General features: G+C 41.4%; 1 protein-coding gene across 2 annotated transcripts in view; it reads left to right on the forward strand.

The window, feature by feature from the left end:
* The first annotated feature begins 306 nt into the window (after window positions 1–306).
* The window catches only part of SLC2A12 (solute carrier family 2 member 12), a 30,696-nt gene continuing 18,869 nt past the window's right edge, over window positions 307–12,133 (forward strand). The window contains exons 1-2 of one of the 2 annotated variants that reach the window (XM_014874255.2): window positions 307–630; window positions 8,096–9,412. In XM_014874255.2, coding sequence (XP_014729741.2) covers window positions 528–630; window positions 8,096–9,412 — 1,420 coding nt within the window. In that variant the 5' untranslated portion in view covers window positions 307–527. The remainder of the gene's footprint in view (window positions 631–8,095; window positions 9,413–12,133) is intronic. The other variant, XM_088161759.1, reaches the window with a different exon arrangement.

A 12,133-nucleotide genomic window follows, 5' to 3' on the forward strand; every position in this document is an offset into this window, starting at 1 on the left:
TTCTCACCATAACTTGCTCATAAGTAGCAAGAACGAAGGGATGCGGAGTGTGTGTGCTCAGTGCCCTAACTTTAGCTGACAGAGCAAACACTTCCAACCCTCCCCTTCAGTGTGCCTTCTCTGCTAAAAACCTGTGTGTATGAACAACAGGAAGAGGAGGAAAAGAGAGACGGGGAAAAGAAAGAGAGACCCTGTAAGTGAATGGGTGAGGAATGTGCATGGAGCTGTGCATAGATGTCTGATGTCTCAACTATTTGTTAAAAGGCAAAAGCAATACTTCCGACAGACGGCCCTCCCCTCGCCTGCAATAGGCTCCCCAGAATAGCAACAGCCCGTGTCACTGCAAAGGGCAAAGCCTTCTGAAATAGCAACAAAGTTATTCACAAACCACTTTGTGGTCTGCATTTGGTTTCAGCCAGCCGCAGTAACTTGTTGCCATGAGGAAAACAACCTGCGCTTTCCTGGCGGGCCGGGGAAGGAGCGCAGCCCTGTGAAGTGCTGCCGCCCAAGGTGCGAAGGGGGCAGTGATGGTAGCTGGGCAGAGCACGGAGGAGCTGAGCCAGCAGAGCCGGGCGATGGGAGCAGGCGAGGATGAGGAGCGCGGCCGCTGCCGGCTCCCGGCCGCGGCAGGTAAGGAGGCAGGAGCTGTGCCAGCTGCTGGCCAGCTCTGCCAATGCTCGGGGCCGGGGGAGAGCGGCCCCTAAGCCAAGGGACCCTCGGGACATGCCTTCTCAATTTCTAGAAGGGCGAGAGGGGAACATTCGGGTAAGGAAGGGGACTGCCAGCTTGAATTTTGAATGAAGGTTTGTGTGATACTTTCCCTAAAAGGCCTCGGTCCTACTGCTCGTGTAGGTGCTGTCTGTTGTGTAAATCCTTCTCCTTTGCGGACATCAGCCGTCTGAAAGATAGGAGAACCTGCTGCCCTCTAACCACAGTGATCTGGTCCTTGCACGCTCAGGGGCAGCTCAGCCCTTTTCACCGGAGTGAGTGGAGGGAGTCCAGGCAAGCACTGCACCTGCCCATGCAGGGGAACAGTACAGGGAGGGAACAGAGTCTCCCTCCTTTTTTTACTTCCCTAGCATTTCAGGAAGAAAAAGAGTTTCTCTGCTGACACCTCAAAAATCAGCTGTAACATTGATTCTGCAATAAGTTTCAAAGTACAGAAATGGAATTTCATAGCTCTTCATCTTTACTATCCTACACAACCAGTTTTTCTCAGTTGGCAGCATGGTTTTTCATTTTCAAATTTTTTCCCAGATGATAAAAGGGGATAATGCCCCACAATGATGATATTTCTCAGCCACAAGGCAACTGTACCTGAACAAGACAGAATGATCATAAGCCAGAAATGACAATGTCCCAAGCAGATTTTGTTCACTTGGAGCTGAATGAACTGATTAACACAGGAACATTCAGAGGTTAGCCAAGAACAGAAAGTCAGTAGGTGTGCAGACACATTTAACATTGCCATAGGGACTGAGGACAGCAGTGCAGATGGTTGTAGGATAGCAATAAACAGATAGCAAAGTTTCTGCAGCACATGGGTTAAGGTTAGAAGAGTATGTGCAAATTACATGCCTGTCCTTACCCAAAAATTAAAGCAGTAACTTAAGGAATATATAATTATACAGTTAGAAATTTTAAAACTTGTTGATTCTTACTAGAAACAAACAAAACAAAACCCAAATGCATGTAATGAGGGGATAGGCTGCCTGATGATATAATGAAATTACATAGCAGAGCAGTAAGAGAGGACATGGCCAGGGTGGGTCTGTCCAGGATCTGCATTCCCTGTCTTTCCATCATTGTCAGGGGGCTTTTGTTCATGAAATTTGAATATTGTTTACAAAGTACATTAATTTGGCTTATGCTATACAAAGTATTCAGTGATTCCCACCACTGTAAGGTGGACTTTAGATGAGTGGTGCATTAGTTTCCTTTCACCTACTCTTTTCATTCAATTTACAAAGTGTTTGGTTTGGGTTTGCCTTTCACACTTGGGTGGGAAGAGTTCCATTTGTTAAATGGATGTGATCCCGCATGGCCCTGACATTATTTTTGGTTAAATTAGTATTTTCTGAGATTTTCCAGCTCTGTTTGCAATATAACTTTGTCCCAAAGCTGCCATTTGTTTCATCCTGTAGGATCTTATTGGGTAACTGGTTTAGATCCCATGCCAGACTCCTAGAGGGACAGGTAGATAGACGTATCCTAGCTAATAGGAGAAATGCACCTACTGAACAGCTACTGGATCTAAAGAAACCTCAGGTGTTGGAGTAGAACAACAGGGTAACCTCTATCTCTTTATACCAGACAACTGGATGAGATAGAGAAAGTGACTGTGGCAGCACAGCAAAGATCATGATAACATGAAAATGGGAGAATTACCTTTCATGAGAAGCAAAACCATGATTTAATTATGCAGCAATTCCCAATACATTCCATCAAACATCTATCCTAAAAAAAAAAAAAAGCGATCCTCATGCTATACACTTCAGCAAAATCGTTCTTTAATGACAATTTGGGAAATTTATGTACTATATCCCTTGAAAGACACACTTTTTATATGTCAGACAGCACTCAGATGGAGAAGAAATATGTTACTGGAGATAGCTTAAAATATTCAAATACAGATGCTGTAGTTTTTAAGTTTATTGTAGATAAAAGTAGATGTCTTGTTCTATTGAAAAAAAAAAAAGATGTTCCATGCTGTGGTTTTATATCTAGGCAATGTATTTGACTCATTAGGATTTTCTAACCTGTCCTTATTAACCAATGGTTGACAGAACTTGAATTCACTTTCCAAATGTCTAGATAGATCAAAGAAATTGCACGGATTTAAAGAACTTTCCTGACAGGAAAATACCTTCCTTTCCTTCCAAACTGAAACATTTCTCATCTCATATTAAATCAAAATAAACAGAAGAAAGTACCATGGTGGAAGAGATTGTCAAGTCCCTTCCTATCAAAACAGATATATTTGCACAGGTTACATAAATTAATCTCCCTCCCCCACCAAGTATTTTCTATATGCACACTGAATGATCTTTTGGGAGAAAGCAAAGAAAAACTATATCACAGAAATCTGTGTCTGGACCAACGTCGAGCATGGTACTGCCAAACTGAGCTGGAAAGGATTCCTTTCCCATATCTCTCCATCCCATTAGGTAGGTGAAGAGCGGTGTTTCCCAGATCAGCCTGCTCAGAGATCTTCCCTGGCACTGATCATTTATCCATAATGCCCATAAAACACATGCACAGACCAAATACTGTGCCTTTGGAAGGACTGTATTTTCCCAAATATATGCTTGAAAACAAGTGAAGGGGCACACCCTTAGCACTTGGCCCCATCCAGCCTTATTGTCAGTACAGTGTGCTCCTGCACTACAACTGCAGTTGGTCTCCTTTTCTGGCACCAAGCATAAACACTTCCAACGAATGTTCTTAAAGACAGGTTTGTTTGCCAAGCAGGGCTGCTTTTGACTTGAGCAACAGTTGTGAGAAATCACTTTGTTTACACGGGAAACCAGAGAATAGACTTTCCAGTCACTTGTCACATACCAGCCACACATTCATTAGCCATGGTGTTAGTAGCAGACAGAAGGAGAGAATTCTCTGGAAGCTATCATTAAAATATTTTATTCCCGTTGGCTGTACACTGCCATATGTTTTGCTGGCATCTCATAAAAATAAGAGAAATATATAGATGTATATGTAAAGAAGCTTTTTGTAAAAAAAAAAAAGGAATGCTTAAGAACTGCCAGCAGCATCATTAAAAGTGACACTTAAAAGGATTGTGAGTACAACTACTGCAACATTCTTTATCTGGAAATGTTAAAGCAAAACATATGCTGAAATCAGAGGGAATTTTGCCTAGAGGAAGACCATGAAGGGAAAGTGATCAGAGATTCCAAGGTTTAACTCAGCAGGCACTTGTGAGTAGGCAAGTTTCGGGTATACCAGTTAAAACAAAACCTCATGGTGATATAACAGTGTTTTTCAGTGGAATAATGCCTGTGAGGGACAAGAGACACTAAGTTAACTACTGACTTTGCTGCTGCTAATGCAAAAGGACAATGTGTCTCCCTCTGCATCACATCAGGATCTCTTTTCATTCCGGGGTCCTCTAGTTACAGCCCTCCACTATTTCTGTACATCTGTGAGTATGTGTGACTGGACACATGAAGAAGGATACCAGCTGACCCAGTAAAAACAAACAAAATATACATGAAGACATTGATCAAGTTGGTCTACTTGGATAAGCAAGAAATATATGTGCTTGAATGCTCCCTTATCAATTCCTAGGTGTCCAAGCTCTACAGGCTAAAAACAAATAACCATCTCAATTTCCCTGATCTAAGGACTACAGGCTGATGTGAGCACAGTCTGGATTGTAAAGAACAGGGCTGGTGGTGGACTCTATCAAGATATTTGACTTGGCACTCTCATTCAGAAACTGGAACCATACAAAAATGACACTCCCACCATTTTAAGAATTAAGAACTGTGCAGGACACAGACTTCAAAATATCAGTAGGGTACACTGTCCATGCTGCTGTGTTTCTGCTGAAGAGCCTTAAACTCAGTTTTTGCTCCTCTGTTACTTTATGTTTTTTCTTGGTTTCTTGGAAGAAAATAAGAACAGATTATTTAACAGGGTGATAAAGGTGATGGGAGATCAATAAATGGGTTATGTCACTGGCTGAATGCAGTTTGGATACCTTGGCCTGCTGACTGCAAGTGAATGTGCTGTCTGGGGTTCCTCTCTGCTAACTTTAGACATCTGCATCTGAGTAAGCCGCACAGTTTGCTTTTATAAGCAATGGAGGGAAGTAGGCATCCAACCTGATTCAGATGTCTAGAAGTGCCTATTTTTCCCAAGTGGTTACAAGAGCAATCTAGAGATGATGTAGTTGTCTCACAGTTAGGTAAGTTGAACCCATCCTATGTATTTTAATACAGACAAATGTAAAGTGATTTGCATTCCTCATTAGGATGCAGCGAGGCAGGTCTTATTAAAAGGCAAGGCAGTGCCTTGGAAAGAATCCAGTCAGAAAAAAAGTAGATTTTTCCTGAAGGATAACCAGAAGATAAGCTTCTGTATGTGTCTATGAGAATCCTTGGACAAGTAGAGAGGGAAATGTCCACCAGGACTGGAAAAATTATGTTCAGTTTCTATTGGCACTGTGTAATTACTGCAGGAGCACTGGGTCCAGATCACAATTTACTGGAGATGGTAGATGGTCTGGAAAAAGTTCAGAGAACAGACGTTTGAATACTTAAGGGATTGGTAAACTTGTAAAGCCTCACAGGGTAAATAGCTGAAAAGGAGATGTCTGTGAGATAACTCATTGACAGGCTATAAGTTTGTACTCAGTGAGCACAGTTAAGAGTGGGGAAGTGGAGAATGGGATCTGATGGCTGAAAGTTGAAGTTGCAGAAATTAACCTTAGAAATAATTGACAGATAACTTACAGTGAAAGCAATTAGCCATTGAGATGACTTAAATCATAAGTCATTAGTTTTCAATCATAAATGTTTAAATCAAAGCTGAATGTTTTAAATCTCCTGGTTCAGATGAAATGTAATTGAAGTGGGTCTGAAGGATTATGTTGTGCTGTTTGTGAGTGTCAGACTGGATGAACACAATGCTCTCTACTCCATAATATATAAAGTGAGGTAAAGTCCTATGTTAAATACATATGGCTCAATGATATAAAATACAGAGATATTCAAGGAAGCACAAACATCAGCACCGAACAGTAGTTTGGACAGAGCACTGCGATCAAATTAGCAATTTAGTTTCTGATATGCTCACTCCTTCAGCACAACACTGTGTTGTTATCAGCCCAGATTTCCAGCCAGGATTCATTGGAAGGGTATATTCTTCAGATATAATAATACACAGCAAGCAGGCAATTCAAAAGTATAACTGAGAAGGAGAAATTATGTTTTGGAATGATAAAACGAATACTGTACATGTGCATTGCAGGATGGAGCACAAAGCAGTTTAGCTGTAGTCGGCAGTACTTCCACTGAAGTACTGTTTGATGGGTGAATGAAGTACAGCAGGACATAACTCATGCTTCTATTTAAAATAAGTGAAATGGTCTCAGATACTGCAGATATAAAGTAAGAAAAAGCTTTAAGAATATTAACAGATACGGACAGCAGCAACATAAAAAAGATTGTTCCATCGCTGGAGCATTTTACAAATTTGTTTCTGATATTTTCTTCAAGATGTCCCATCTCCATCCCAGTAGATCTTCCACCCGCCCCCACCTTCTGAAAGACCTTTCACAATAATCCCATTCCGTCTGTGTCCTTTTGGCCCATCAAGACAAAAACATGTGCTTCTCTCCCATCTCTTATCTATCTCTGGTTTGCCAGCCACACCAGCTCAGCAGCTGAGTGAATTGAGGTGCACTTGGTGCACTCAGTATCTCAGGGCTGCTGCTGTTTGGCTCCTGCTGTTTGGCTCAAAATTAGGACAGCTAAGAGATGACACTTCTCTTAATAGGCTTAATGGGCTTACACATCTCCACTGACCCCTGAGGCATTGTTTATACTCACACTACCCTCCAAAATAACACATCTGCCTATGTAGTGGCTGCAGAGTGGGATGGTGGAATTGTTTGCTTCTGGGAGTTGTTAGAAGAACACAAGGTGGCTTGGGGCATAAATGTGCCAGGGATGCTGCCAGCAATTTAGTAGAGTATGTGGCCACATGCCAGGATCTGGGCCTGGGCTCTGCACTGTTTACTTTAGCAGTGCAGATGTACTGCTAGGGCTGCTCTCCTTCTCTCTATTCAAGATTTGCTTTTGAAATGTAATATCCTCTGTCAAATGGGACTGATCCTCACCAATGTGCTCAAAATTACTGGCAAGGAGCTCTGAGCAGTCAGCGTGATCAAAGAGCCTTAACGCCTTAGGAAAATGAGCTAAAAATAAACAAACTCTGTGTATCGTTTCCAATTAGACTGTATACCACTCATTCCAGAAGAATTAGCTAAATACTGACTCTGTCGTGCTGCAAAAGCCACCTCTCCTCCGACATGTCCCATCTCTCTAACTAACTGCAAAATCAGAAGTCGATTTACTCTTTTCTAGTTGTGTGGCAGCCAACATCATGATGCGAGGAAAGCCATGCTGGGAGAAAGAACGAGACCAACAACAACAAACTGATATATTCCTCAAGGTTTAGGGTGCAAAAGGCTTCACAGTTAGTGGAATATGATCAGTCAAATCTATCTTGTAACAATAAACAATGAATCAGAACTGTATAAAATGAGTTTGTTTTAAAGTGGACATTCAAAGGCATGTAATCTGCATTGTTTTCATAGTCTGTTTCTTATTCCTGACATTATGGCTGTCAAAAGCGATGCAAAATCTTTGATCAAGATATTCCAAAGAATCTGAGTTTAGACATGAGCAAAGCCTAGAAAGTTCATGAATTTGCCTCAAAGATCAGTTTCCCTAGAATATCCCAGATATCTGCATCAACCTGGTGCTCACTGAATAAGTCTTGAACTTAGCAAAATAAAAACAATGGTACCAGCAGCCTTCATGTCATCCTCAGGCAAAACAAAGGAAATAGTAAGTGGTGAGGGAAAACCTGTTATTTATTTGAGTCAAGGTTGAAGCAATTTGGCCAAGAAATTTATGCTTTCCTTGTTCATGCTACTCTAGTTGGGTGGGTGAGGCTTCCTCAGTTTAGGAGAAACACTGAAAAATCCCAAGACAAAAATTGCTTTCTCACCATTTCTTTCTGCAATAATATTCTGAAGCAGAAGGTTTAATTAATTAGGATCTGATCAAAACCTTATTGACTTCTGATCAGGAAGATAAGGGACACAAAAGCATTAAAACTAAATATTTTATATTAATTACTTTTTTTTTCTTTTCAGAAATAGCTTTTTATGCAAATAGCTTTTATGCCACCACTACTGTTGGACGTGTATTGTACCTAGCTGTTTGGCCTAAAAGTTACAGAGAGATTTTTTTAAACTGGTATATCAAATTAAGTTATTATTAATTGTCAGAATGTTGTAGAAATCACTCTTTCACGTTTTTTGTGTTTTATCCTCTTATTTCAGGTTGTGGAACATTCACCTTTCTATCTTCTTGCATTGCTGCTGTAAGTGGACTTCTGATGGGTTATGAGCTGGGCCTTATCTCTGGAGCTCTTCTTCAGATGAGCAGCATTTTAACACTCTCTTGCAAAGAGCAGGAAGTCGTTGTAAGTTCCTTGCTTTTTGGGGCCTTATTTGCATCCCTTACTGGTGGATTCCTTATAGATAGATTTGGAAGGAGACTTGCTATCATTATTGCATCTTCTTTACTTGTGGTGGGCAGTCTGATTTTGCTGCCCTATGAATCATACGAGATACTCATTGTGGGCCGGATCGCCATAGGTGTTTCCATATCATTATCATCAATTGCAACGTGTGTGTACATCGCTGAGATCGCCCCGCAGCACAGAAGAGGCCTCCTGGTATCATTAAATGAACTCATGATTGTGATAGGCATTCTCTTTGCCTATATTTCAAATTATGCATTTGCCAGCATGTCTCGTGGCTGGAAGTACATGTTTGGCCTCGTGATTCCATTAGGTGCTTTGCAAGCTATTGCCATGTATTTCCTGCCACCAAGCCCTCGGTTTCTTGTGATGAAAAATAAAGATGATGCGGCAAGAAAAGTACTGGAGAGGCTACGGGAAACATCAGATGCTACTAAAGAGCTTACTGTGATTAAGTCTTCCCTGAAAGATGAACATCAGTATAGTTTCTTGGACCTGTTTCGTTCAAAAAACAACATGAGGGCCCGAATGCTGGTAGGACTCACTCTGGTGTTTTTTGTGCAAACAACTGGGCAACCCAACATTTTATTTTATGCATCGACTGTTTTGAAGTCAGTTGGGTTCCAGAGCAATGAGGCTGCCAGCTTGGCTTCTACTGGAGTTGGAGTGGTTAAAGTGGTCAGCACAGTCCCAGCCACGTTTTTTGTGGATCGAGTTGGAAGTAAAACTTTTCTGTGTATTGGCTCTTCTGTTATGGCAATATCGTTGGTCACTATGGGCATAGTGAACCATAACCTACATGTGAATTTCACCAAGGTCTGTAGAAGCCAGTCTCCAGAGGATTTCTCTCTCCAGAGACCAGGAAACTTCACTGTCACCAATGGGAGTCTCAAGGACCTCTTTGCTAGCGTGGCTTCAACAGAAAGATTGTTATTTGATGTACAAAGCCCAGATGTTGCCAGGACAGGAGAACTGAACAGGACTGCCTTGGCAGGAAGCAAAAGCGCAACAGGGTCTCATATGGAAAGTGGGGAGGTTCCTGTTGTCCTGAAATGGCTCTCACTGGCCAGCCTGCTTGTCTATGTTGCTGCATTTTCCATAGGTCTTGGACCAAGTAAGTGTTTAATTTTTCTAACTGTAACTTACATTATTAAGTGCTGGGATGACTTGCCCGGCTTGGCATTAGGCAGTTCCTAAATTGGGCAAAGCAGTGTTGTCTGCCAATATGCACTGGTATTGTCACAGACCATCCTGGTAGGGCTGGCATGTACTTTTTAGGAAGAGGCCCTGCCCCTTAAGGTCAATGACCTGATCTCCCATGCAGTGTAACTAACTGGTCCCTCTTCAATCAAGAACTGCTGTTAGCTTTGTATAGCAAAATTATGGAGCCCCTGCCTATCTTTCCTCTTTCTAGTCTATTGTGTCCTTACACTGGGAAGGTTAAGATGTAGGCATTTACTGGTGTTAGCTCTTAAACCCAAGATAATGATAAGCCCTAGACCTCTGTATGATATGACATTATCAAATCCACAAAACACCAACCTGTCTGAGTCTTGCCGAGGATCTGTCCCTCTGACTGTATAATAGTCTTCAGATACAGAAAACACATTCAAGGGATCCTAATTCATGAGCAAGCTCTAGTACCATTGCCACTTCTTGGGAGGAACAACACAAGTGGGAGGACACAAAGGTGTGTCACTGGACAGCTGACACTGCAGTCCTGCATCTGCCATCACACTCACATGGGTCCCACCCTCCCCTGAGGAGAACATGTCTGTCATTCCAAGGGACTAGAAATTAAATCTCTCCATTTTCTTTTGTTTTGTTTCAATAGCACTTGCATAATATTGTACTCTGAAGGGGTTGACTTTTTAAGTCACTCTGCAAAATCCACGTGCCCAGCCTATTATTTATTAACAGACTTTATGTGCTTTTGCACTCTGTTTCAAACTTGTCTTGCAAACAAACTGTGCTCTCCTGTACTATTATGATAAAAAGCTTGCCACAAGGATACAACCCAACAATTGCACTAACAACTCCCCTGCAGTATTTATTTATTTTAAACATTACTCACCGGGAGAGCAGCGTGAGATAAGCATTCATTGCCAGCACTGTAAGCTTGACTGTGTTATTACAGCATTATTCCTTCCCTTGAAGATTGTCCTGGGGCTGGATTCTGCTTTCTATGACACAGGTTCAAAACCAGGGATGAAACCCTGAGAAGAAAATGTTTCTTGAACATTTGGGTGTTTCAAATATATATTTAATGAACCTTAGGGTGGGGTCACATGTTCAGTCTTGGCCTCCTGCTGAAATCTGCTTTCCTGGTGACCTGGCTGTAAATGGGTTCTTAGTCATTTGAGTTGGCCTAATATACAGTTAATGAGAACAATGTCTATTTTCTTGAGGGCTACAAAAACTGACATGTTTTCCAGGCTGATCTCTGAGGCCAGTGCTTGTTTTTTGATCTCTTTCCTGACTTGAGACCTCAAATGCTTTCAAACAGAAAATGGGAAAGAACAGACACCCTCTCAGCTCCATCATGGAGAAATCATGCATAAGGCCACTGTAAGGTAATTTGTGCTGACAGATGCATTTGCCTAGCAAGTGAAGGCCAGGTCTAGCAGAGATACAGGTATTTTAAATTGCAGCTAAGTTCTTTCAAGGCATTTTCCTGCCTTTGACAGTACACTGTTCAGTTAAAATTTACAGCATATAGAAAATGCAAGGGTTGGAGAACCAAGAGATTGTTGGAATCTGCAAAGCATCTATTGTGCTTAAATAGCACAATCTGGATTGGGATGCAAGGTTACAATTTGTGTCTCATATATAGACTACAATATCTCTTGTTTGGAGCCCTAATGCCTAATTGTATTCTCAAAGCCTAGCTTTTTTACCCTCAGTGAACTTTTCTTAATGTAAAGAAAATAATGAGCCCTTCTGCTTATGTAAAGTAAATAGTTTTAACATGTTTATGTTATTCATCTCTAAATCTGGTCTGTGATCTGGACCAGACTGTTCTCCATTGTCTACTCGTCAGTGGGAAGGAGGCATGGAGGCTGCACTTGCTGGCTGCTGTGTCCAGGCAATGCATGGGGCATCTGGGGACAAAAGCACTGTAACCCCTGCACCCCTCTATTTACAAAAAGCACTGTATTTTCAGTGGGAAACTCTCGTGCTCCATGCAATGCCTGCCTCCATGCAATGGCTGGATAAGGTGAAGGTGGTGTTGAGAGCGCCTCTCTTTGCAGAAAACTGACATCTTTTGGACAAAGAGCAGAGAAGATCTTGCTCTTCCTTCCCCATCACAAGGCCATTTCTGGAATAAATTCACCCACTTTATCTGAGTCCATGCTGCATTATATTCTGTGGGGATAAAAGAGACTTTATGTAGGACCATTAGGAGATGACACACTCTTCACAGGACAGATCACACAATCTCAGCTCTATCATCTTCTTTTTAACTACTTTGTACTTTTTTTTACCCTTTTTAAAAAATTCTGGTCAAAGAGATAGTTACAATCCAGATTAGTGTCGCAGACATTTATAAATGTATTTTTCCATGATTTCTCTTTTGTTGCCAAATTACATAAACTAGATTGATTTTTTTAAATGAACTAAGCATATGTTAAATATATTTATTGCCTTTTATCAAAGCACCCAGGCAGCACAGTGATGAGCATTCAAAAATAGACAGTGAGAGATAAAAGTCACTTTTGCATTACAAAAGAATTCAAAGACTAGCATGCATCTGCTTTGTCAATTTTTTTATTCTGGGGTGCTCTGTATTTATGTCATCAGCACTTACACAAGATAAAAGGGGTATTTCTGCTGC

The sequence above is a fragment of the Sturnus vulgaris genome, chromosome 3 (assembly GCF_052056855.1).
Source record: "Sturnus vulgaris isolate bStuVul1 chromosome 3, bStuVul1.hap1, whole genome shotgun sequence".
NCBI lineage: Eukaryota > Metazoa > Chordata > Aves > Passeriformes > Sturnidae > Sturnus > Sturnus vulgaris.